The sequence below is a fragment of the Natrix helvetica genome, assembly GCF_964273705.1.
Source record: "Natrix helvetica genome assembly, chromosome: 1".
Classification (NCBI taxonomy): domain Eukaryota; kingdom Metazoa; phylum Chordata; class Lepidosauria; order Squamata; family Natricidae; genus Natrix; species Natrix helvetica.
In genome coordinates, this window is record NC_138548.1 from 360,336,372 (window position 1) to 360,364,218 (window position 27,847).

At 46.1% G+C, this 27,847-nt stretch overlaps 2 protein-coding genes across 2 annotated transcripts in view; one reads left to right on the forward strand and one right to left on the reverse strand.

Moving 5' to 3' along the window:
* The window catches only part of LOC309382450 (uncharacterized protein), a 29,523-nt gene extending 13,682 nt beyond the window's left edge, over positions 1-15,841 (reverse strand). The window contains exons 1-4 of the mRNA XM_081933968.1: positions 15,737-15,841; positions 14,499-15,293; positions 12,013-12,133; positions 9,389-10,226 (exon numbers count right to left, since the gene is read on the reverse strand). Coding sequence (XP_081790094.1) covers positions 9,389-10,226; positions 12,013-12,133; positions 14,499-15,269 — 1,730 coding nt within the window. The 5' untranslated portion in view covers positions 15,270-15,293; positions 15,737-15,841. The remainder of the gene's footprint in view (positions 1-9,388; positions 10,227-12,012; positions 12,134-14,498; positions 15,294-15,736) is intronic.
* LOC309382454 (uncharacterized protein) overlaps positions 1-27,847 on the forward strand; it is a gene marked incomplete at its 3' end in the record, with an annotated part of 71,994 nt that overhangs the window by 5,815 nt on the left and 38,332 nt on the right. The gene's annotated exons all lie outside the window — the stretch shown is intronic.

Here is a 27,847-nt window from a genome sequence, read left to right on the forward strand (position 1 = left end):
GACCGCTGGAGCTCATCTCTGGATTGGACTAGAAGACTCTTAAGGCAGGGGTCAGCAAACTGCGGCTCTGGAGCCGCATGTGGCTCTTTCCTCCCTCTGCTGCGGCTCCGTCACCGGTCAGCGCCACAATTTTGAGAGGAGCTTCGGGGGGGGGGGAGAAGAGAAGCAGAGTGCGCCAGGAGAAGACTCTATGGCAAGGGGAGGGTTTTCCAGTTTTCTCCACAATTGATAGGGCTTTCGGATATGACAGGTAGAGGAAAAAGTATGCCGCGCTAGAAGGAGACTCTATGGTGGGGGAACTGAATTTCCGGTCAGCACCAGAATTGAAGAGGAGGCTTCCGGTTAGGACCTTTGTGGCTCCCGGTGTTTTCTTTTCTGTGGGAAACGTGTCCAAATGGGTCTTTGAGTGTTTAAGTTTGCCGACCCCTGCTCTAAGGTCCCTTCTAACTCTTATTCTGTTTACTGTCTTGAAGTCTGTTGTTGAGAATAGTCCAAGGTGGTGCTGCCCCCTAGTGGAGCCTTAACACACCTGTAAGCTTAAAAAAGAAAAGCAATGCAAAAAAAAAAAAACCGACCCCAAAATTTTGTAGGTCACCATTCTAGACCCTTAACCACCTCAGCCCTTAAAATCAGGTAAAAGATAGGCAGAAATATTTTCCCCATTGCTCTCTATGCTTCCCCAAGTGTGCATGTTGAAATAGATAAAAACACCTTCACAAACCTTTCCCGATCTCCAATTTCAAAACAATGAACAGGAGCCAAGCAGAGTAATTGGATCTGCAGAACCGCATGCTTAATGCCTATGGAGATTCTCAGTCATCCCGGTCATGGTTTTTCCAAAGGTGCTTTTTTTCAAGAGGCAACAGGATTTTCTGGTTTTTCTTTTGAAGACATTTTGCTTCTCATCCAAGAAGCTTCTTCCACTCTGGCTGGATAGTGGGGAATGGAAGGATTTATACTCCTTGCAGACAGCTGGTCATTGGCATTATTTTAGATAGTTATTTGTGTGTGAAAAAGGGGCGGGGCTCCAGTCATGTGTGGGGGCCAGCCTGTTTTAGAATAGAATAGAGTAACAAAAGTTGGAAGGAACCTTGGAGGTCTTCTAGTCCAACCCCCTGCTTAGGCAGGAAACCCTACAACCACTACTTGCCTTTTTGGTCTTCCCCCACAGACACTCCTGGCTGTGAAACCCACAGGAGCAGTAAAAGGGAAATTAGGAAGGAGAAAAAGGGGCAAAATCTTATTCGGATTTTTCGATCATTTGAAAGGCATATCAGTGTGGCAGGTTTTTGTAGGTACTGTGGGAAGGGAACTTCATCAAGACAGTGTTGTATTAGGAAGACTATACAGCCCATAGCCAAACTGGAAGTCACTGGAATAACAAAGCCAGCATACATTCTAAAAGAAACATCCTGAGAATAATTACCAGGATATCAGGACAATTAGAAATAGCTGCAGAGTACAAATAAGACAAAAGACCTAGGAAGTGCAGGAAGAAGCTATCTTTAAGAGAAGGAAAAGGTCAGAGGGACAACAAAGACTGATTAGACTGATGAGGGGAAGATGGAAAAATAGGAAATACAGTAGAAGACACTAGGGCTCATCTCTGTCCCATGGGAAGCACTTTAGGGCAGAGGAATAACAAAACTCAGGACAGGATTAGAACCATTAGCAAAGGCACACACAAAAAGGGATAAAACAATAGTACAAAGAAAATAAAAGGACTTCAAAGAGGAAAATGGTATTAAAAATGTACACTTTCTGTATGTCGGGGGGGGGGGGGGTTCAGCTCACCCAGGAACGCTGATCCACATCACTGTCGGTCTTGCTTTCCTGAAATAATAAAGACAACTTGCTTTCAAACGCAGCGTGCTTCGATCCTAAATTCATTCTCCCAGCTGGGAAATCCGAACCCGCAGAGGAAACCTTTTTCCATTTAACAGTACACCATCTGTTTCTTTGTAGCCAATGACTGCTTCACTACAATAAAATGAACATTCTTTCTTGCTCTCTCTTAATGCTTGGAGTTCGATCCTGATGGGGCTCAAGGTTGACTCAGCCTTCCATCTTTCCGAGGTCTGCAAAATGAGGACCGAGATGGTTGGGGGCAAATAATGCAAATAATGCTGCCATTGTAAAACACGTTGGTTGTAATTGTTATAAACGGTCAGAGAGTGCTGTAAAAGCAATAACCCCCAAACTTTGAGGCTTGGTGGCCTGGCAGGGGCTGGGGGGGGGAGGGAACTGGGCTGCATGAACAAGCATATGCACACATGCAGCCCTTGCAGGAGTGGTTAGTTGGCGTGTACACATACTGCTCGACTTGCATGAATGCTGAGCTGACGTACACGCGCGAGTGCCCACTATCTTACTGCTTGTACAAGTTGAGTTGCACACATGTGTGCCACCGTGCCACTTGCATAGCCCAATTCCGAGTAAGCCAGCCCTGGTAGTGGGTCACGTTCCCAGGAGGCAGGAGATTGGGGAGCCCTTTCTATTAAGTACTATGGAGTGGTATATAAGTTTAAATGCTATTATTATTGCAACAGGGACCTGCCAAATTCATGGGGCGGGGAGGGGTGTTAAGATTCATTGGCCCACCGTGGCTTCCAGACAATAATTGTTGTTTTTTGTGCTATGATACAAAAATATAGATATCATGATAGAGTCAGGAATATGCACTAAATATAATCAAGGTAGGTGTCAAAAAGTAGGTGTCAGTTGGCAGAGACTCCCTATTGGTAGGAACAAAGATACACTATATTGCCAAAAGTATTCATTCACCCATCCAAATAATCAGAATCAGTTGTGAGCGAATACTTTTGGCAATATAGTAAGAGGTATAGGAGAGCCATTATAATAATAGAATAGAATAGAACAGAATAGAATAGAAAAGAATATAATAGAATAGACAGAATAGAATAGAATTCTTTATTGGCCAAGTGTGATTGGACACACAAGGAATTTGTCTTTGGTGCATAGGCTCTCAGTGTACATAAAGAAAAATAAAATAGAATACATTCATCAAGAATCATAAGGTACAATACTTAGTGATAGTCATAGGTTACTAACAAGCAATCAAATTATACGAGGAAACAAATAAAACAATATAAAATTGTAAGATAGTAGGAGGTTAGCACCCACCCCTTTCCTACAAGAATGAAATATCCTAGGAAATATTGAAAAGGCAGAATATTATATTTCCCTGGATGAGAAATGGAGAAATGTTTTCAGGCAGGAAACAGACTCACTCTTAATAGCCCCCACCTTTATTAATAGGACATTAAAGCCTGGGTCAGTCTATTCTACATAACAAAGGCAGGATTAGCCTTCTACAGAAACTCACCACAAGACACCTGGGAAAATTACATCAGCCAACAAGGCAACCAAACTTGGACTCAAAGCACAGCCTACAGAGTTACCCCTGCATGACCCAATGGGAGTGTGACAATCAGAATACAAGCTCAAGATCAAAGGCCAGAGAGGGCATAACATCAGGGACTTTCAGCATCTCAGCCCTTTTTTTCCCCTTCACCCAACATCTTGAAGCATGTGATCACCTTTTCTCCCAGGACCTCAAGCCATGTGGTCCTGTCCACCATTAAAACCATCTTTCCAAGCAGCCTCCATGTTTCCAATATTTTTCCCCACTTGGAACTGAACCCAGAAGGACATTTCTTCCAACAGATACAAGCAACATAGTTATAGTCATAAGTGGGAAGAGATAGGTACTAGGAAGGAGAAGAAGAATAGTAATACAGTCTTAGGAGATCATTTGACAGTGTTGTGGGAATTAGTTGTTTAGCAGAGTGATGGCATTCCGGGAGGGGGGGAAATGTCCTTGTGTCTAGTTGTTGTGGTGTGGAGTGCCCTATAGCGTCGTTTTGAGGGTAGAAGTTGAAACAATTTCTGTCCAGGATGCGAGGGGTCTGTAGATATTTTCACAGCCCTCTTTTTGACTGGTGCAGTATACAGGTCCTCCAGGGAAGGCAGGTTGGCAGCAATTGTTTTTTCTGCAGTTCTAATTCTCCTCTGAAGTCTGTGCCTGTCTTGTTGGGCTGCAGAACCAAACCAGACAGTCCTGGAGGTGCAGATGACGGACTCAATAATTCCTCTGTAGAATTAGAATTAGATATTAGTCCTTGGTGGCAGGAAAGCAGAGATCTGGTATCAATTAACACGGTTTGTTAAAAGACAGACCTGTTGAAATAAAACCTGCCTTTTAAGAAAACGAGAGGTAAAAGGTATTACTAGACCTGGAGTCACGAATCCCAGGGCCTTGTCCCATTCGGAGAGCACGTCTGCGTGCACTGCTCCACTCACGCGAGTGTGCAAGGCTCCACTCGCGTGAGCGGCAAGCGCACGCGCGCGCGCGCACACACACATGGAGCTGTGCACGTGCACCTACCACGCCCCCGAAGCAATCCTCTTCCCACACCAGCCCGCCAAGTCGGAAAAGTTGGCGACCGCTGTACTAGACTAGAGAGTCGTGACGCGACCAGCGTTTCAGGACCTGGGACAGCTCCGATTGGGGTTGAAATACCGGCTGAGCTTCAGGAAACGGCCATTCTATGTATCTCTGTATTAAATCCTTGCCTGTATCTTGGGCAGACATTCAGTAGGCCGCGATCTGCTTCTGAGGAGCTGCAAGTTATTGGTTTTGGGTCTGAGGTTCAGAAAGTTGCAAATGAGTGGAAACAGACTCCTCAACTTTGTGGAAACCTTATGATGAGTGGACTTCAACTCCCAGTTCAATTCCCCATGCTTGGGTGGAGAATTCTGGTAGTTGAAGTCCATGCATCTTAAAGTTCCTAAGGTTGAGAAACGTCAGTCTGGAAACGGTGGTGGGGATGTTAAAATAAGTCTCTTCTGGATGACCTTGGAGTCCATAGAAGACCCCAGTGGTGAAAGGATCTTGAAAAGCAAACAAACTGTTCTGGCCATTTGTGGGTTAGTGGGATCATTTGACAGTAATTGATTTTGGATCCACCCAGGGGCTGTGCTTTCCCCCAAATTTTACAAATGGTATTAATCCGTTTTCTGGATTCATTACAATGCAACATGCCAAATACATCACAACAAGAGTTTGAAGTACTTTAAGTCTAAAATGAGTCAGGTTTAGCTAGCATGTGCAAGTTACTAGGTCTTTATCGGAGCAACTGCTAGATCTCTTTAACTTCTCTCTGCAGGTGAGTAGAATCCCAGTCACAGAGAGGCATCAGGATTCCGTCCCATCCCCCCCCCCATGGTAGATCACCTTGAATGCAAAGTGGATCCACATCAAAAGGATAGCACCGTTTGCATTGAAATGCAAATCGTTCCCAGAACTGATGCTGGACTCAACATCCCCTGAGCCTTTCACCTAATCTGAAATGTCAGGAAATCTCTACGGCTACTGTTTGAACAGCAAAATTAGTGGTGGTGGTGGGGGACGACAAGGGAGGGAGAACCTGGGGGCTTTCTAGCACCTTATTCAGCACCTGGGCTGGCTGAAGGATCAAAGTAGATCAACCAACTTCTCCAGATGGGTAGACTTCTCTTCCCATAATTCTCAACCATAATAGCAATAGCCCTTAGACTTACGTACTGCTTTCCAGCCCTCTCTAAGCAGTTTGCAGAGTCAGCCTATTGCCCCCAGTAACCTGTGTCCTCGTTTTACCTACCTTGGAAGGATAGAAGGATGAGTCAACGTTGAACCTGGTGAGATTTAAACTGCCAAATTGCAGTCAGCAGAAGTGGCCTGCAGTACTGCTCTCTAACCACTGCGGCTGATTATAATTATAATATAGTGGAGAATTCCAGACTTATCCCACACTTCCTGCTAGAGAGAAGTTTCCTGGGGATGGGCTCCAGCATGAATCTGAAAGCTGCATCGTTCCAAATAGCTAAAGAGCATCAAAGCTGGCTGAGAGGTATTCTAAGATTCCTCCAATTCTCTTAATTCTCTGACCCAACTATGCAACAGATCAAGTGGTGAAATTCAGTTTTTTTTACTACCCGTTCTTGGGCGTGGCTTGGTGGGTGTGGCAGGGGAAGTATACTGCAAAACCTCCATTCCCACCCCACTCTGGGGCCAGCCAGAGGTGATATTTGCCGCTTCTCCGAACTACTCAAAATTTCTGATACTGGTTCTCCAGAACCTGCTGAATTTTACCCCTGAACAGATCCCCAAGGAAACAATTGTTCATTTCAAAAATGTTAGCTCCACCAAACTCCAAGCTGCTGGCTCAGACATCTGGCTTCTAATCTCTGTTTCTTCCATTAAACTCCCCAATTGGATTGTTGGGAGAAATGTCCTTCTGGCTCCAAGTGGGGAAAAAGACACTGGAGACACGGAGGCTGCTTGGAAAGATGGTTTTAATGGTGGACAGGACCGCATGGCTTGAGTCCTGAACAGAAAAGGTGATCACATGGTTCAATGTTGGTGGAGAAGAGAAGAGAAGGGAAGGGAAGAGAAGGGCTGAAGAAGGGCTTGCAGGGATTTTTATAATCTGTTCTGCCCCACCTATCTGTTTCCTGTTCCTGTGTAAGAAATGTATTCTGATTGGTTGCCAGACTCCCATGGGCCCTTGCAAGGGCAACCCTCTAGGCTGTTTTGAATCCAGGTTTGATTGAGTTCAGATGCCATGTGGTCAGTTGAGTAAAGGCTTATTATCATGCCTTCATTGTCTCTTACACTGAACTCTACACCCATCCCCCTGGAGCTGAACTCTTTATTATGTAAAGTGGACTAGCTTGGCCTTCTTAATGGCCTATTGACAAAGTGGGGATGGGCAGGAAGCTGCAGGAATTTACTCTGTGTTTAAAATGTGTTTCTCCCTTTTTCACATCCAGGAAAATATAATATTCTGCCTTATCAATATTTCTTAGGATATTTCATTTTTCTGGGAGAGGGCTAAGTGATAACTTCCTACAGGATATGGGCAGACACATTGTCAAAATCTTGTCTATCTCATAAAATCTGGTGGAGATGTTAAAATACTCTCTTCTAAATGATCTTGGAGTCCATAGAAGACGCCAGTGATGAAATGACCTTCGAAACATCGTTCTGGTTGTTATGTGGGTTAGTGGGTTGACTTGACCGTATTGATTCTGGAACAATTAAGCACCCAGGGGCTGTGCTTACCCCAAATCTCACAAATGGACTATGAGTTAATCCATTTTCTGGAATCATTACAAAACAACACGCCAATCAATCACAACAAGGCCTCAAAGTAAGTCTAAAATGAGTCAGGTTTAGCAAGCATTTCTGACCCTCTTACATGCATGGTGTGAATGCAATCAATGGCCTAAAAGAAAACCTTCCTTACACCTTTGTGATCATGGTCCCTTTGTGAATGTGTCCCCCAGTGTAATGATGCACAACAGGGCCTCTTCAGTGGTGGCACCCCATTCTGGGCAATCTCTTCCCTGCTGTTACAAATATTGCAACTTTTAAGCACTAGCAATAAAAATGATACATTTATCCTGATCTTTGATTGATATCAAGTAACTGCAGATTTGTTTTTGTTGTTCTTACTAGTTTTTTTTTATCATAAACTGTATTTAGTTTGTTTGTTTACTCTGTTTTATGTGACTGCTTCAATGATGAAAAGAAGGCAAGCAATTTTTTTAAAAAACCCAGAATATTCACCCTAAGCCACTTTATTATTAAACAAGAGCAAGAGACAGCCCACACATATGAGCTGGTTCCTAGACTGATAAGATTCAAAACGGTTATATAAGCAGTTGCAACTGAAGAAACTTCTTGGACGACAAGCGAAGTGTTTTCAACAACAATGCTAAGTATATCTCCTTTTGGAGATTAGAGTTGAGTAGCAGAAGTAGCAACGAATGTGCAGCTGAATAGTCACTCACAGCCACCGAAGGTAAAACAAGGATAGCTTTACTTATAGGATAAATAGTCTCCAAAACAAGCTATAAGTAGTCTTGAACTATATACACAGTCTATGATACAACACGTTGATTTACAGATGCTCAACTCACGATTCACCATGTAGACAGGTAACTAATATACAGAGTAGCCACCATCCAATAAACAGTATTCAATCCCAATGCCAAGCACGGAGAACATACAGGAACAACCAGGAGCAAACAGTAATAGTTCCTACTTCCTTTTATGGCTGCTTAAACCAAGAGCATCCAATTACATCTCACTTGTATTTAAAGTAACAGATACATTGTTACATTCATGGCTTATGCATATATATGTGTGTGTGTGTGTGTGTGTGTATGTTGTATTTGTGCTGATAAATAAATAAATAAAGGGAGACTAGTATAGATCTATTTCAAGCTATTTAGCTCTCATCAGCTAGCCATACCCTTACTGGGATTTGAACCTGGGATTTGAATCTATATACATACACATACATACACACACACACACACACACACACACACACACACACACTGCCAAGCCAAGACTAGGGTTACATCCCTAACAAACAAACAAACAAACCAAGAAAGTCCAGTTGGTTTTTGAAAAGCACCTTTGACACAACCAGGACCTGAATGATGGAGCATCACAGATAAACAGCTGCAAGCATTCCCGTTATCAGTGAACAGACTTGCCTCTTCATCGGGCTACAAAGAAGAAAATTAAAAAGTTTCTTCCCAAATAAATCCTACACTGAAAATAGATTTTATTTTCCTCAGCTCCAAGATCACCGCAAATGGGGATTACAGCCAAGACATTAAAAGAGGCTCGCTCCTGGGGAGGAAAGCTATGGCAAATCTAGACAGCCTACTAAAAAGCAGAGACGTCACCCGGTCAGCAAAAGCGCATAGAGTCAAGGCTATGGTTTTCCCAGTTGCAATGGGTGGCTGTGAAAGTTGGATCATAAGAAAGGCTGGGCGCCAAAGAATTGAGGCTATCGAGATGGGACAGTAGTCCCCCAGAGCTGCTGGATTCTCCGTCTTAGGTAAGAAAACCGGGGGATGGCCTGGCTCTTTGCTAAGGTGCTGGGGAGTCAATCCACCGGCACCTTGCCTAGCGGTCACCACGAGGAAGAGCACAGGCCGTGCAACCATGGCCCTCCCAAGCATCAAAAAGATGCTTAAGAGAATCAAGATCTCATCCAAGTGGGACTGCAAGCACCTGGGAGGAGGCTCATGCGAGTAGGACTGAGACAGCCTGCAATGACGCTCGCACAAGTGGGGACACAAGGGCCTGCAACAAGGCTTGCACGAGGGGGGCTGTTGCCCGGCCACAGTGCTCGGAGGGATGCTTGTGCGAGTGGGGCTCTGGCTGGCGGCTCATACGGCCCGATGGCAATTAGTCCAGGGCCTGGTAGTGGCTCACGGCCCACAGATTGGGGACCTCTGATCTAACGTAAACAGTGAGTTCTTGACGGAGCTTCTCTCCCTGGTCCCTCGCAAGCCAGGTCACGTGCCGTCCTTGTCATCCCTGTGTACACTCTGGTGCCGCGTGAGATGCGCCTTCCGGATGAAATCCCTCCCACACTTCGAGCATTTGTACGGTTTCACTCCTGCGTGAATCCTCTTGTGGTTAATCAGCCCCGAACCCGAATGGAACTGGCTGCCGCACTGCACGCAGGCGTACGGCTTCTCCCCCGTGTGGGTCCTTTGGTGGATGGTCAGAAGGGAGTTGCGGCTGAAGCATTTCCCGCAAGTCGGACACCTGAAGGGCTTCTCGCCCGTGTGGCTCCTCTTATGCACCAGGAGGTGAGAACTCTGGCTGAAGTTTTTCCCGCAGAAGGAGCATTTGTACGGCTTCTCGCCGGCGTGGCTGCGTTGGTGGTAGATGAGGCCTTGGCGTGAATGGAAACTGTTCCCACACTGGGTGCACTTGTAGGGCTTCTCTACGTCGTGGGTCCTCTGGTGGAAACCGAGATGAGAGCTTTGACCAAAGGTCTTCCCGCAGATCGGACACTTGTGGTAAGGTCTCTCGGGAAGCGGGATATTATCGTCTGTTTCCTGTCTCAAGGGCACCCCAGATGGGATGCTTGACCTCTGGGTCTGGAATAAGAGGGGTTTGCCCAAGATCTTCCTATTGATGACCGAAGTGATGGACATGGCTGCTTTGCTCCGTATATGGATTCCTTGCTGAATCTTTGGCCGGGTCTGATTCGGGAAGAGTTTCCGCTGCTCGGGGACACGGGAAAAGTTGTCGGCGAATTGTCTTTGGGGGATCCACCACAGATCGCTTTCTTCACCTCCTTCCTGCAAACAGCTTCTCTCCTTCTGATCATTCGCAGGTCTGCACTCTGTTGGAATGAGAAAAGAAGAGATGTTGATTTCACGTAGAATAGATTAACAGAGTTGGAAGGGACCTTGGAGGTCTTCTAGTCCAAGCCCTTGCTTAGGCAGGAGACCCTATACCATTTCAGACAAATGGCTATCCAATCTCTTCTTAACACCCCCCTCCACCCCCCACCCCCCAATGACGGAGCTCCCACAGCTTCTGGAGACAAGTCGTCCCACTGATTAACTGTTCTAACTGACAGGAAATTTCCCCTTGGTTCTAACTTGCTTCTCTCCTTGATTACCATATTTTTCGGAGTTTAGGACGCACCTTTTTCCCTCAAAAAAGAGGCTGAAAATCTGGGTGTGTCTTATACACAGAATACAGCAATTTTTTGCCTCCTGAAAACCCGCCCCTTCACCAAAATGGCCGTGCATAGCTTGTAGGAGGCTTTCAGAGAGCTCTTGGGGGCTGGGGAGGGCAGAAATAAATGAAAAACAGGCCATTCTTTGCTCAATTCTCGCCCCCCCTGGAGCACTCTATAAGCTTCCTAATGCCCCCTTTTTGACAAAAAACGGGCTGGTTTTCACAAAAAACAGGCCTTTTTTGCTCGTTTTTGCCCCCCCCCCCCGGGAACACACTACAAGCCTCCTCATACCCTTTTTTGCGGGGGGGGGGAAACAAACGGGCCATTTTTGGGAGGTTTGCAGAGGGCAAAAACGTTTTTTAAAAAAATTGCCTCTTCAAAACCTTGGTGCATCTTATACTCCGAAAAATACGGTAGTTTGGAGACTAAGCTGAAACCACCACCCCCTTCTTTGTGGCAACCCCTGAGATATTGGAACACTGCTATCATGTCTCCCCTAGTCCTTCTTTCTATTAAACTAGACATACCCAGTTTCTGCAACCGTTCTTCATATGTTTTAGCCTCCAGTCCCCTAATCATCTTTGTTGCTCTTCTCTGCACTCTTTCTAGAGTCTCCACATCTTTTCTACATCGTGGCGACCAGAACTGAATGCAGTATTCCAAGTGTGGCCTTACCAAGGCCTTAATAAAGTGGTATTCACACTTCACGTGATCTTGATTCTATCCCTCTGTTGATGCAGCCTAGAACTGTGTTGGCTTTTTTGGCAGCTGCTGCACACTGCTGGCTCATATTTAAATGGTTGTCCACTAGGACTCCAAGATCCCTCTCACAGTTACTACTATTGAGCAAGGTACCACTATACTGTACCTGTGCATTTTGTTTTTCTTGCCTAAGTGTAGAACCTTATTTTTCTCACCACTGAATTTCATTTTGTTAGATAGTGCCCAATTTCTTCCTGCTGCTTTCTGCCCTAAGCAAATCTTAGCTTCTCAGTGCAGAAGTCAGGGGCACCTTTTCTGTCCGAGAAATTATATTAAAAGGCAGAAGATTTTATGAGCCGAAATTCATTTCATCATTTATTTTCATTTGTTTTATTTCTCAAAAGTTTCATCCTTTTTAATATAATTTCTTGGCTTGAAAATGTGCTACCAGACTCCTCCTGATTATTATTATTTTGCTACTATAGGTCAGTGTTCAGCAATGGAGATTTTGGGCTCAATTGCAGTCATAAGGCGAGGACTACCTCCATCATTGAAATGATGTCCCAAGGGGACATGGGCTGTCTAGTGTCCTAAAAAAACACTGACTCATATCTAAACCAAGAAAGGCTACAACAGTGTAGAAACCTTTGCAAGAAATATGTGCCTTAGAAGATGTGTAGGAGGAGGAGGAGCAAAACCTAAACCGAGAGATTTTAAGGATGTGGAAAGAAAACAGTACCTGGGAGACTCCTGTCCCCATCACTTTCTCCTTTGACTTCTCCTTGCAGCTGGCTCTGATCCGGAGGCTGGAAGCCTTGTTCTGAAAAATCAACCGCTACTTCTTCACATGGCATGACGTCCTGAAATATTAATGGAGATATGCTTTAGCTAGCTGATGGAGAGACTATACCTTAATCTAATATAAAGATGGTTGGTGGAATTGGGTTGCAGGAACTGGGTATGTCTAGTTTAATGAAAAGAAGGACTAGGGGAGACATGATAGCAGTGTTCCAATATCTCAGGGGCTGCCACAAAGAAGAGGGAGTCAAACTATTCTCCAAAGCTCCTGAGGGTAGAACAAGAAGCAATGGGTGGAAACTAATCAAGGAGAGAAGCAACCTAGAACTAAGGAGAAATTTCCTGACAGAACAATTATTTAGTGGAACAACTTGTCTCCAGAAGTTGTGAATGCCCCAACACTGGAAGTTTTAAAGAAGACGTTGGATAACCATTTGCCTGAAATGGTACAAAGGGTTTCCTGCCTGAGGAGGGGGTTGGACTAGACCTCCAGGACCCCTTCCAGCTCTGTTATTCTCTTCTCTTCTCTTCTCTTCTCTTCTCTTCTCTTCTCTTCTCTTCTCTTCTCTTCTCTTCTCTTCTCTTCTCTTCCTATTCCTATTCCTATTCCTATTCCTATTCATGTGATCCAAGCCAGTGTGCTCTTTCTGGAGGTGAACAGCCAAAATACATTCAGGAAAGTGACATGCAGGGAAAAATGCTTCCTCTTGCTTTGCACCAAACAAGACTGAATCCAGGAAAAAGTTGTGTCTCTGACTACAGGTAGTCCTCGAGTTACGACCACAATCAAGCCCAAAATTGATGCTGTTCAGTGAGGCATATCTTGACTTCTGCCCCATATTGTGACTTTTCCGGCCACATTTGTTAAGTGAATTCCTGCCGTTGTTAAACTAATAACATGGCTGGGAAGGGACTCTGGATTCCGCATTGACTTTGCTGGTCAGATGCTCCCCAAAGGGGGAAATCGCATGACCCTGGGACATGGCCACCGTCATAAGTATGAACCAGTTGCCGAGCATCTGGATTTTGATCACATGGGGATTATGGGGATGCTGCAATGGTGTGAAGTCACTTTTTTTCAGTCCTGTTGTAACTTTGAGCAGTCACTAAATGAACTGCTGTAAGATGAGGACTACCTGTATTTATCTATCTATCATCTATCTATCTATCTATCTATCTATCTATCTATCTATCTATCTATCTATCTATCTATCTATCTATCTATCATCTATCTATTATTTATGTAATTATTTATCTATCTATCATCTATCTATCATCTATCTATCTATCATCTATCTATCTATTTATCTATCTATCTATCATCTATCTATCTATATATCATCTATCTATTATTTATGTAATTATTTATCTATCTATCATCTATCTATCTATCTATCTATCTATCTATCTATCTATCTATCTATCATGTAATTATTTATTTATTTATTTATTTATGTAATTATCATCTATCTATCTATCTATCTATCATCTATCTATCTATCATCTATCTATCTATCTATCTATCTATCTATCTATTTATTTATGTAATTATCTATCTATCATCTATCTATCATCTATCTATCTATCTATCTATCTATCTATCTATCTATCTATCTATCTATCTATCATCTATCTAATTATTGCAGCAACAATTTTTATTACAGTAACAGACCTCTTCACTAACTAACTAGCCTTACTTACTTAGTTATTTATTTGTCAAATTTATTGCCATCCAGCTGACCGTGGGGTAACTCTGGGCGACAATGGGGATAGAGATGGATAGAAACAGACAGACAGACAGACACTATCCAGTGGTTAAGCTTCAGGCTAGAAAACGGGGCACAGTGAGTTCAAGTCCCACCTTTTAGCCATGAAAGCCAGCTGGGGGGGATATTAGGCCAGTCACTCTCAGTCCAACCCACCTCACCCGGTTCTTGTTGTGGCAGTGGTTCTCAGCCTGTGGGTTGAGATCCCTTTGGGGGTCGAATGGCCCTTTCACAGGGGTCGCCTAAGACCATCGGAAAACACATATTTTCGAAAAAATACGGAAAAATAATTTTATGGTTAGGGGTCACCACATGAGGAACTGCATTCAAGGGTCGCGGCATGAGGAAGGTTGAGGCCCACTGGGTTGTGGGGAAAATTATGAGGAGGAAGGTGTGCTGGACATGTTTGCCACCTTGTGTTATTTGTAAAAATAAATAAATAAAGGTGTGATGCAAATAAATTAAAAACATCAGCGATCAGTTTCTCAAAGCTAGTCAGTTTCTCAGTGGCTGATACAGTACAATCAGAGCTTGCAGTACATAGCAGAGCATATATATATAAATAAGGTGCTAGTTTAGTGAACATTAAAGTCCATCCACATTGGAAATTGATAGCAATGCTTCATGTCTCTCTGAGACAAGCTGCATCTCCACCACTAACCTCACGGATGTAATCAGGATCAGTTCTCCTCACCTGGCGCTCCCACTCCTCCGTTTCCTGCTGCTTCTGCAGAAAATCCTCGGCCAGGGCCACCGCCTGGGAGCAGGTATCAGGGCCCCGGCCTCTGACCCAACTCTGAATCTCCCCTGGCAGGATAGTCAGGAACTGCTCCATGATCAACAACTCTAGAATCTGCTCCTTGGAGTGTTTCTCCACCTTCAGCCACCGTTGGCAAAGCTCCTGAAGACGGGAGCAAGCCCGCCGTGGGCCCTCAGCCTCCTGGTAGCAGAAACGCCGGAAGTGCTGGCGCTGCTTCTCTCGGCTCAGGGCGCTTCCCCACAAGATGGCCGCCTTCACTTTCCCGTAATCCTCTCGCTCTCCGGCCTCCAGGCCACTAAAGGCCCATTCAGCTTGCCCACTGAGGGAGGGCAAGAGACGGGCGACCCACTCGTATTTCGGCCACCGGCAGGCTTTGGCCACTTGCTCAAAGGAGGCCAGGAAGCCCTTGGCATCATCCCACGGAGTGGGCTCCTGGGGCGGCTGAGGAGACCCCCATCCTGAGCAAGGGGACCCCGTTTCCTGCCGAAAGTGCTGCCACTGGGTGTCCCAACAAGGAAGGACCACTTCGTCTGGTTCCTGCTTAATTTTCTTCTGCGGTGGTGGCAGCCTTTGTGGGAATCTCCCAGTGCTTCCAGTTGGTAGCAGTTGAGGGTTTCTTTCCACCTTGCCTGACCCTCCTGCCACTTTGAGGACCATCACCGGATCTTCCATTTCCAAGACAGAAGTGGAGCTTCCCTGCAGGGGGAGAAAGAAGATACGCAACAGAACCTTTGTTGCTGGGAATGAAAGCTGATACAGGTAGCCTTCGACTTACAACTGTTTGCTTAGCGACGGTTCAAAGATACACCGGCACTGAAAAAAGGGACGTATGACTGTTTTTCACAGTTATGACCCTCGCACCATTCCCGTGGCCACATAATTTACATTTGGATGCTTAATAATTGACTCGCATCTATGACAGCTGCAGTGACCCGGGGTCATATGATCCCTTTTGCGATCTTCGTGTCAATAGGGAAACCTGATTCACTTAAAAACTGTGCTACTAATTGAACCATGCTAGCGATTCACTTAATAAACATGGCAAGAAAAGTCGTAAAATGGGGCAAAGCTCACTTAATACATTTTTCACTCAGCAACATAAATGTTGGGCTCAATTGTGGTCATAAGTTGAGAACTACCTGTAAAGTACAGAGGGGAAATCCTGCCCATGATGGGCTGAGAAACCCAAACCAGCATCTGACCTTCTCATTGATACCATCTTTCTTGCTTTGATTAGATACGAGGTCTTGAAACTTGGCAACCTTGTGGACTTCAACTCCCAGAATTCCTCAGCCAGTCATTTGCATTTTTGAGAGAATTGTTGAGGCCACTTGGAGGTTTATCTGTGTCCTCTGTGGTGCAGAGGGGTGTGGAGCCTTCTGGGAACTGCTGAAAGGACTATGTTGTAGACTTGACATAGACAATGTCATATCCCTCTCCCTCTGTTGAGAGAGGGCTGCTCAACGTTGACCTAGTCAACAATTCTCTAAAAGGTTGCAAATGACCAGCTGTCTGCAAGGAATATAAATCCTTCCATTCCCCACCAACCAGTTAGAGCTGAAGAAGCGTCTTGGATGAGAAGTGGAACATCTTCAAAGAAAAAACAAGAAAGTTCAGTTGCCTCTTGAAAAAAAAACCACCTTTGGGACATAACCATTGTAGGAAGTTAGCAACCCCCCCCCCCTCCTAGGAAAATGAGATATTCTGTTGTTAGTTGCAAAGTCGTGTCCGACCCATCGCGACCCTATGGACAACGTTCCTCCAGGCCTTCCTGTCCTTGACCATCCTCTGGAGTCCATTTAAGCAGATGCCTATTGCTTCGGTGACTCCATCCAGCCACCTCATTCTCTGTTGTCTCCTTCTTTTCCCCTCAATCGTTCCCAGCATTAGGCTCTTCTCCAGGGAGTCCTTCCTTCCCATTAGGTGGTACTTGAGTCTCATCTTCAGGATGTGGCAGTCAGGGTTGATCTCCTCAAGGGCTGACAGGTTTGATCGCTTTGCAGTCTAAGGCACCGGCAGGAGTTTTCTCCAGCACCATAGTTCAAAGGCCTCAATGCTTTGGCGCTCAGCCTTTCTTAATGGTCCAACTTTCACAGCCTTACATTGCAACGGAGATATTTTAGGAAATATTAAAAGGACAGAATATTTCCCCTAAAAGAGGCAGAAAATTTTCAATGGGCCACTGAGCCAATCTATTCTACATAACAAAGATCTACCTCCTTCAGGCAGAGCCATAGTAGAAATTATTACATCATCGCCCAGCAAGCTTGGGACTCAAGACAGCTTACAGAGTTACCCCTGCATGGGAGCCTGACAACGTCAGACTACAAGCTCAAACTCAAAAAAGAGGGGGTATAAAACTCAGGCACTCTCAGCAACTCTCCCCTTTTTTCCTTCTTCACCCAACATCTTCAAGGCATGTGGTCCTGTCCACCATTAAAGCCACCTTTCCAAACAGCCTCCATGTTTCCAGTGGCTTTCTCCCCACTTGGAATCGAACCCAGAAGGACATTTCTTCCAACAGGACATAACCATGATGTGGATGACTGAGCATCTCCATAGGCTCTCTTGGATTCGTTAAAAATTGCGGGGGTTGAAAAACCAAGACAACTGACAGTCACATGATTTGGGGGTAGGTGCTTTTTTCCCCCGTTTTGATGCAAAAGACTGAGTGGGTTTCTCCTGCCTCCCGCCCACCCTTTATTTTTACAAACTCACCCAATTTTCCTGATTGTGACTGCACCCCCCCCCCAGGTCTTCCTTCCTGCAGATGCACCCCTAGTGACTCTGGCAGAGAAAGGCAAATCCCCTTTTTAAATGCATTGGCATCCTTAGCAGGACGAAAAGCGCCTGTTTCCAGAGGGAAGGGGAAAACTGTGACAACAGGAAAAGGGTCTGCAATATTTACAGGGCTCCTTTTTTTCAAGCTATGGGTTCACATCCGCCTTTTCCTCTCTAGGAATGCCTCCCCCCCCCCCCATCCACCCCGGGATTCGCTAGACTTAACTCTTTCGCGCCCGGATTTCTTCCAAGGCTTTCCTATCCTTAATGCACATTTATAGATGGATCTAAACTTTCACTGGCCTGGCTGTGGATAATGGGAGCTGCGGTTCAGCACATCCGCGTGGCACCAGTTTGGAGAAGGAGGCTTATTGTATGGCTCAATGAACTATAAGTTCTCAACCATGAATGAACTCGCTTGACCTAGATGTCAAAGGCTCCTCCCATTCCCTTGTCCCGTCTGAATGCTCCCGGAGCAGGACGTTGGCAGAAGGGGATGAGATCGACCCTGCTCTCCCTCCGGGCCTTTCTGGTGTGTGTGTGTGTGTGTGTGTTGGGGGGGGGAGGTTGCAGAATTTAAATGGGGGCGGGAAACCGGCTGGTGGGTCGTCCCCCCCCCCCCCCCGCATTGTGCATTTGGGCAAACGAAGCTACGGAGAAGCAGAGAGGGAGGAAGAGGAACCCTACCCAAAAAGATCCGAGCTATCGCTGCAAGGAAAAGAGGAGGTGGGGAGGGGGTGCCTTTGCAGAGCAAGCAAGAGGGTCCGTGGTCTCCCCTTTTCTCTGCCTTAAGGGGGATGCCGAGTTCTTGCAACCGTCCATCGTATGTTTTAGCTTCCAGTCCAGTCCCCTAATCAGGAATAGGAATAGGAATAGAATAGACAGAGTTGGAAGGGACCTTGGAGGTCTTCTAGTCCAACCCCCTGCCTAGGTAGGAAACCCTACAACATTTAAGACAGATGGCTATCCAACATCTTCTTAAAGACTTCCAGTGTTGGGGCATTCCCAACTTCTGGAGGCAATTTCTGTTCCACTGATTAATTGTTCTAACTGTCAGGAAATTTCTCCTCAGTTCTAAGTTGCTTCTCTCCTTGATTAGTTTCCACCCATTGCTTCTTGTTCTACCCTCAGGTGCTTTGGAGAATAGTTTGACTCCTTCTTTTTTGTGGCAGCCCCTTAGATATTGGAACACTGCTATCATGTCACCCCTGGTCCTTCTTTTCATTAAACTATGAGAGTGGATGAGGGTCCATGGTCTCCCCGTTTCACTGCCTTGTGGGAGGGGGAGATGCCCAGTTCTTGCAACCGTTCATCACATGTTTTAGCCTCCAGTCCTCCTATCGTGAATAGGAATAGGAATAGAATAGAATAAGAAAAGAGAGGAAAAGAGAGGAGAAACAATGGAATATAATAATGGAATATAAATACATAAACAATTAAATGGAACAGAACAGAAGCCAAAATAAACAAGCAGGATAGGACTAGGACTGATGCCTCTGAACTCTCCCCCTCCATCCCCATCGATCTCGATTTCAGTTTGATTGCTGCCTCTCACCCCACCCCACCCAAATTTCCAGGGGTAGTTCAAATGCCTCACTGGGTGTGAATCACTTTATTAGGTGCTTTTCTTTCAAAGGGGTCCAAAGCTGCCTTTAATCCTCCTATTGCCTCTTTATTTTAGCTGTTGGAGCCTTTTGGTTTTTTTTTAATCCGTCCTCTTCATGAGTTCTAGGTGACTGGGTGAGAAATGCATCAAAGCAGTTCATTCAGCCCAAACAATCCTTTCTCACCATATCGTTTTGCCCCCCCCCCCCTTAATTTATTCCCCTCCCCAACTGTAAATCAACAAGGTAGGCAGGCTCAGGCTGCCCCAGTCATCCAGAATTTTTATAGGGGAAGATGAATTTGAACCCACCATTCTCTATTCCTGGGTCTCACTGATCATTAAGTGGATGGCATCCTAGATAAGAAGCATGGAAAGGAGAAGCCATGTGAGTCCCGGCACAGTCCACATTTGACTTGAGGGGGACTTGGAGAAGCTTAGAGATGCTTTTGAGATACGTAGCTTAGAAAGCTGGAAGAAAGACGCTGGAACCAAAATGGGGGCTGGAGGCTGATTGAAAAGAAGGTCCATTTATTGGTGAACGGAACCACAAAATGGTTGACAAAATGAAGTTGAGAGTGGGTGGGTTAAGGTTTTACCTTGTGGATTCCTATGGGAGTCATGGCTGGCTCTGTAGGGAAAAGGGGGAATACAAATCCTAGTTGCTTGTTTGAGCTAATCTAGTCAGTCTCTGTTGCTTATCCTAGTTTCTGTCTTGACCCAGTCTTTCTGAATGGGTTACCAAATCTGTATTTCTAAAAGCTGGCCTCCTCAGTTTCTGGTTGGGGGACAGGGAAACTAGAGGTGTTTTCTGCCTCCCTTAAGATTTCCCCCCCCTGTTTTTCCTTTAAGGGAAATATTTTATTCTGTATTTTTTGGTAGTATTTCCCCAAATATTTCATTCTTCTGGGGCAGGTGGGCTTCCCACAGTGGGCTAACACTTCCAGTCAATGTCTTAGTAAATGTGGATTGGCTTTATTGGCTGCTTTTCTTTCCAAAAGGGGGAAAGCCGCCTTTATTTTTCTTTGTAATCCCATGTACTTTACCTGTTGGAGCCTTATTTCTTTTTTTTTTAAGCCACCCTGCTCCACATGAGTTCTAGGTGATGCGGGGTGGGGGGTGGGGGGAGGAATGCTTAAAAGCAGCAGTCCATTAAGCCAAAGCAATTCTTTCTCATAATATCTTTTTTTTCTTATTCTTATACCCTTGCCAGTGTAAAGATTGTGAGCAAAGATTTACCTGCAAACCAACTATCAACAGATAATAGAAATTCAGCCCAAGGCAGCAGCCGCCAGAAAGGATGATGAAGTCTGGGAAACTCTTGGATCCCCCGTCAGATACAAGTAACACTTCGAAAAACCACAAAAAACCTAATGAATGCTCAGAGTGTGGGAAATCCTTTGCTGGCCGGTCCCGCCTTTTGACCCACAGGAAGGTCCATGTGGAAAGCGGATCCAGTCAAGGTTTAGAGGAAGAGAAATCCTCCCCTGGAAAAAACTCCAAAGAGCTCAGGAGCCCCCCAACACTAAAACCCTATAAATGTGATGAATGTGACTTATGTTTTGGTCGATCGTCATACCTTCTTACACATCAGAAAATCCACACAGGAGAGAAACCTTATCAATGTCTGGAATGTGGGACATTTTTCCGTGAAAAAGCCACTCTCATAAAACACGAGAGGACTCACACAGGAGAGAAACCTTACAAGTGTTGGGAATGTGGGAAGAGCTTTTCTCATAAGGCAAATCTTTGTGTCCATGAGCAGATTCATGCAGGAATCAAACCTCACAAATGCTTGGAGTGTGGAAAATGTTTCACCCAGATCTCATCTCTTCGGAGTCATGAGAAAACACACAGAGGGGAGAAAAACGAAAAATGCCTCGAATGCGGGAAATGTTTTATCCTGAAATCAAACTGTTAGATCTGGGCAACGAGAGACAGCTCTTTATTAGTAATAATAGTGATCCAGCTTGTTTGGTAGTCGGAGGGTTCCCCTTTTATAGGGATTGGGCACGCCCCTCGACCAATCAGAGGGATACCTGTTTCCCGCTGTAGGAGCGGACCAGAGGGAAGACTTATCCCGATATATGTTAATATCTAACACCCCTCCCCTCCTAGATGGGACGTTGCGGTAGGTAACATAATCTTTTAGGTAGGTGGGTGTTTGTCTTGCTCGGGAGGAACGTCGTAGTTCGGGTTGGCTTGAAGTGGTTGCAGGACTGGGTGCGGGTTGGTTTGAAGTAGTTGCAGGATCGGGTGCTTTTTCTATTTCCCGTTCTGGAGGTCTTGTGCCTTCGTTGCTCGGGCGTTCAGGAGTTTGTTCGGCTGCGCTGTCTGGGGGTTTCTCTGTTACGTGTGTGTAGTCTTGTTCCACGCTTGGCTCGCCGGCGTCGTTGTTTCCTATGCTGGGGTTTTCTTGTGGCTGACTTTCCGTAGACAGGAAACTTTCGTCTTCATTTCTAAGGTTGGAGTGTGCTAGGCGACCCCGCAGTTGATCGATGTGCCTTTTCCAATTCCGCCCATCTTCTAGCTCTAGCAAATACGATCGTGGGCCCGTGATGCCTATGACCTTTGCCGGCATCCATAATGTTCCCCCCGTGTAGTTGTGAGCGTATACTGAATCCCCTACTCTGAAAGACCGGACCTTACTTGTAGAGTCTGGGGGAGCCGTGGCAGAGTAATTCGGATGGAGCCGGTCTAGGTGAGATCGTAGGCGACGGCCCATGAGTAGTTCAGCGGGGCTCCTACCCGTCGTTGCGCTCGGGGTAATGTGTTGAATGAGGAGGTAATGGTCAATGCGTGTTTGCCAATCACCTGGACCCATCCTGGCGAGGGCCTCTTTTGCGAATCGCACCATTCTCTCCGCCTGTCCGTTTGATGCTGGGTGGAATGGCGCGATGAGGGCATGCCGGATTCCCAACCCTGCTAAAAATGTTTCAAAGTGCATGGCCGTGAATTGGGGCCCGTTATCGGATACGAGGAGATCTGGCAGGCCATGGGTGGCGAAGAGTCGCCGTAGAACCTTTATGACTGCCTCTGCCGTGGTTGAAGTCATTAGGACTACATCTAGCCACTTTGAGTATGCATCCACAACTATAAGGAAAGTCTGACCTTGGAATGGCCCTGCGAAGTCGATGTGTATTCGCGACCAGGGTGCTTTGGGTTTCTCCCATTCTGTGGCGGGCGCTTCCGGGGGTGCTGGTCTCGATTCCTGGCATGGGTCACAAGTGGCCACCCACTCCTCTATTTCTTTGTCCATGTTTGGCCACCACACGTAACTTCTTGCTAACGCCTTCATTCTAACAATCCCCGGATGACCCATATGTAAAGCATCTAATACATTTTTACGTAAAGCATGCGGAATAACAACTCGATCCCCCCACAACAAACATCCTTGTAGTACTGAGAGCTCGTCCCGTTTCGACCAAAACATTTTGAATTCCGGGCCCACATTTCCCTTTGGCCACCCCCTCCAAACCCAAGTTTGAACTTGTTTTATTAAATTGTCTTTAGAGGAGAACCTTGCAACATCGTAGGAAGAAACCGGTCCCGAATCCAAACAGTCAATGAGCAATACCGGTACTTCTGGAGTGGGGTCTGGCAGAATGTCAGGTAATGGGCAACGGCTGAGTGCGTCTGCGTGTCCAAGAGTGGAGCCCGGTCGATGTATCAATTTGTATGAATATGCAGCCAGGAAAACAGTCCACCTGGTCATGCGAGGAGAAAGGGAGACCGGAGTGGGGCGGTTTCCCGCCAAAAGTCCCAACAGCGGTTTATGATCTGTGATCAGTTCAAAATCGCGGCCGTAGAGGTATTCGTGGAAACGCTTTACTCCCGCGACGGCAGCCAGCGCTTCCCTGTCCATTTGGCTGTAATTTCTTTCGGCCGATGAAAGAGTTCTGGAGTAGAACGCGATGGGTGCTTCTTTTCCGTCGGGCATCCTGTGGCTGAGGACTGCCCCAACTCCGAAAGGTGATGCGTCGCAGGTCAATACCAGCGGTAGGGTCTGGCTGTATTGAACAAGCAATGAGTCAGTGGTGAGTAGACGCTTTACTCCGGCGAAAGCTGCAGCTTCGGATCGTCCCCATTTCCATGGTGCGTTCCTCTGGAGTAGACGGTGTAGTGGCTCAGCAACGGTCGCCTTCTGTCTCAGAAAAACGCTGTAGAAGTTAAGTAATCCGAGGAAGGCCTGCAACTCGGTCTGATTTCGTGGTGTGGGGGCGTCCTGGATCGCCTTAATTTTCTTTGAAGTGGGGTGTATTCCCTGACCATCGATTCTATAACCCAGGAATTCTACGCTAGGCACGTTAATTTGGCATTTTTCTTTTTTAAGGCGGAGACCCTTTTCTCTGATTCTGGCCAAAACAGATCTGACTCTTTTGTTTAATTGCTCCTCGTTTGCAGCTGACACCAAGATGTCGTCAAAATAGGGGACGACTCCTGGTATCCCTTGCAACAGTCGTTCCATGACGCTCTGGAACAATCCTGGGGCAATGCTAACGCCGAATTGTAGCCGGTTGCATTTGAATGCTCCTCTATGCGTCACTATCGTTTGGGCCTCCGCTGTGGCGCTATCAACTGGCAGTTGCTGGTAAGCTTGTGCCATGTCTAACTTTGCGAATACCTTTCCTGGCCCCAACGAGTGCAATAAGTGCTGTACTACTGGCACAGGATATGCGCTCTGTTGTAGCGCGACATTAATTGTGCACTTATAGTCCGCGCAGATGCGGACTGATCCGTCTGGCTTGACTGGGGTCACGATGGGCGTTTCCCAGCGCGCGTGATCTACCGGCTCAAGGATTCCTTGCTCCACTAACTTATCTATCTCTTTGTCTATTTTAGGGCGGAGTGCAAAAGGCACTCGTCTCGGTTTAAGTCGGATTGGCGCCACTTTAGGGTCTAAATTGAATGATATTGGTTTACCCACATACTTACCAAGACCGGGGCTGAACACATCCTCGAATTCCTTAAAAATCTGTTCAGCGCTGCTGTTTCTTACGGCGTTGATCCCGGTGACTTCTAACCCCAGGGCTTCAAACCAATCAAGCCCCAGAAGGTTCTGCAATGGCGCGCTGGCGATGGTCACGGGCAGCTGGGCTTCGATGTCCTTGAAACGGATGTGGAATGTGCCTTGGCCCACGATGGGGACTTGGTTCCCCTGGTAGTCTCGTAGCAGGACGTCTGGAGCGTGTAGTTGGCTCTTTCTGAGGCTAGGGATAGCCTGTTTCATGGATGCCCATGAAATGATCGTCAGGGTCGATCCTGTGTCGACTTCTAGCTCGCAGGGTGAGCCCTCCAAGAGGACTGTGACTCTCAGCCTTTTGGGCCGCTTAGGGCGGACTTGATGTATTGTGGTGAGATACGTTCGCAACTCCTCTCTCTGGGTCAACTCTATCTCATCGTCTACATCCTGAAAATACTCTCGTTGAGCGTCTTGATAGAACGCTCGTTCAGCTCTTTGTGTGTATTCTCTCTGGGGATACGCTCGCTCAACTCCTTGTGAGTAATCTCTCTGGGGATACGCTCGTTCAGCTCTTTGGAAATGTTCTCTCTGGGTAAACACTTGTGGATTTCTCTCTGGGCGCCCTTTTTGATTTCGCCAAGCCCCTGGGTTGGGCTTCTGTTGGCGGTACATGGGTGGCTGCCGTGAGGCAGGGACTCCGCTCCGGCACACTCGTGCGATGTGCCCAAGTTTGTTGCAATGCGAACAAACAACGTTCCTGAACCTACAAGTAGACCTGGGGTGATTCCCTCCGCAACTTGCGCAGGGCGGCAAACGGGATCCGGGTCTCCCCCCAGGCCTCAAGTGACTGCTCTGCATCAGGTGACTGTCCTCGAACTCGGGATTCTCGTAGTCAGGGCTTGCGTCCTCGTAGTGCACTCTGGTTTGCCTTGCTGCTGGCTGGTTTATGTTGGCCCCTCGTTGTATGGTTACAGATGATTTCTCCGCTGATTCTGACGCTCTTGCTTCGTTTAACGCTGTCTGTAGGGTTAAATTCGGGTTTGCCAACAGCTTCTTTTGCAGCGAAATGTCTCTTAACCCACAGATGAGTTGCTCTAAGATGTGTTCTTCCAGATCCCTGTATTCGCAGTGAGCTGCTGCTTTTCGTAGGGCTGCAACATATTGATTAATGGATTCTCCCGCCTTCTGAGTCCTCATGTTGAATTCTTTGCGGCAGACATGGCGGGAAGGTTTTGGCGCGTAGTGAGTTTGCAGAGTCTGTTGCAACGTTGTCCACGATACTGCTTGTATTGGAGTAGGCGCGGTGAGGTCTCTGGCCGTATTGAAGACTTCTTTTCCGCAGTAGCCGAGGAAGATGTTTTTCTTCCTCGCATCGGTGATCCCCGTGTATTCGTTCGCTTCGAGGAAACACTCGAAACGAATCATGAAGGCTTCCCATTCGTCGTTTGCTGGGTCGAAAGGAGCGGGGGGAGCATGCATCGCCATCTTCTCTGTTTGAATTTGCCGCGCTGCGGTGATCTGAGATGGCTGTCGGAATTGCTGCCGAATTCCTGGGCTGGATCAAATCCGGAGATTCTGGAGGTAGCGTTCTTCGTCCTATCTGTCTCTCGATCCCACCTTCGTCGCCAATGTTAGATCTGGGCAACGAGAGACAGACTGCGGACACGAAGTGACTTAACAGCTCTTTATTAGTAATAATAGTGATCCAGCTTGTTTGGTAGTCGGAGGGTTCCCCTTTTATAGGGATTGGGCACGCCCCTCGACCAATCAGAGGGATACCTGTTTCCCGCTGTAGGAGCGGACCAGAGGGAAGACTTATCCCGATATATGTTAATATCTAACACAAACCTGCTGCAACATCAGAGACTCCACACTGGAATAAGACCCTATGAATGCGCAGAATGTGAGAAACGATTTCTAACTTCTTCTGATCTTCGGAAACACCAGATAGGGCACAAAGGCGATAAACCATATAAATGTGGGGAATGTGGGAAAGGTTTCCTTGAACGAAGGAAGCTTGAGAGTCATGAGAGAATCCATACAGGGGAGAAGCCATTCAAATGTGGGGAGTGTGGGATGTGCTTTTCCCAAAAACACCACCTTGCCAGGCATCAGAACGTCCACACAGGAGAGAAGCCATACAGATGTGGAGAATGTGGAAAATGTTTTGCTCAAAAGGGATACCTTTCGATACATTATAAAACCCACACAGGGGAGAAGCCATATCAATGCAACAAATGTGGGCAATTTTATCGTACCGCCTCAACACTTAGAAAACATGCTAAAATTCACACAGGGGAACCAAATTTCCAATGTTTAGCATGTGGGAGAACATTTGCTGATTCATCTTCCCTTAGAAGTCACAGCCAAATCCATACAGGAGAGAAGCCCTAGCCACATAACCTTAAATTTAAGCATACTTTTCAAGAACCACCTCCCACTATGACAGAAGAGAAAAATTTTTGATCAGTGTATGCTAATCAAATTAAATCTTTCTTGTATTATTTTTGTTTTCATTTTTTGATATAAAGTTTATTATTTCAGGAAATGTTTAACAGCTTCCAATTTTATTGTTGTTTTTAATCATTTTGTTTAGTTGTTATAAGGGGGATTTACGCTAAATGGAGAGGGGGATTCTAGTCGGTAGCTATTTTGTCCATTGGATATGGATCTTTGTTGATCAATAGGAGAGCTGAAGATTTAAAGATAAGTTTGTAAAAAAATGGGATCAGATATACAATGAAGGTGCACCTAATTGTGGTTTGTAATTAAAGAGACAGTGATAAATCATATACTCAGGATTAATTGGAGCGTAGGTTACTTAGCACGTACATCGCAGGTTGTGAGATGTGTTAACTTTGAATTACGTAATATTCAGTTTAGTGTGAATTGTAAATTGATACCAGGTTGCTTATTCGTTGACATGTATTTAGAGAGCCAGGAGTTCTACAATGATGTCTGTCTGCCAACTGTCATTAACTGCCAATTTTTCAATGTAATCTGGCTGCCAGTAGTTGCTAGTCTTTTGGTTCACGCTACTGTACTCTCCAGGGTGCACCACCAGGAGGCGAACCAGCAGCACATACCCTCAGTGTGACTGTAGTGTTCCCAGAGAAAATATCCACCACATTGTGTCAGAATGTCCATCAACAGCTTACACCGGCTCAATGTCTGATGATCTATAAGTCCATATATTTGCCATACACTAAACAAATAAATAAAACCAGGTTGCTTATCATGTGACCGAAAATGTTAGGTTACAATATGTGCAATTAAGGTTACTGTTGTGACCCAGCAGGAGCCGTTAGAGCTGCAACCAGACTCCGATGACGAGGGGTCTGATGAGTCGGCTCTGGAAGATGTGGAGGACGCTGGACAGGATTCCGACTCCGAGCAGGGATCAGAGAGGCTGGTTGGCCACTAGGAGGCACCTGAGGCATGGAGCAGGGTGAAAGCCAAAGGGAGTGTGCTCCTGAGGTCATGCATTGGAGCAGTGGGGAGGAGACAAGGGAGTTGATTCTGGATGCCCGGCAATGGAGGGCTAATAGACGTAAAGAACAGCTACGCAGTTACAGGAGATAATTGGACCCAGGTGGTTGTAATTAGGTTCCTCTCAAGACTGTATTTAAGGAGGGACTTTCCGCAAGTTGTTTGCAGGAATCAACGTATTTACTAGAGCTGGAGAAGCTATCGGGGGGGGGGGGGGGGGCTGTCTTGGCGGGCTGGATTGCTGCCAAGGTCTAGTCTGTGTGTTAATAAATCCATTGCAGTATCTTTGTCTCGGCGTGCTTTGGTGTATGAAGAGGGGGGTCAGAACAGGTTACTATATGTACACTTTTTTTAACTATAAATTTAAATTTTTAAAGCATATTCTTCTTGTTCTTTCATTATTTTAATGAAATA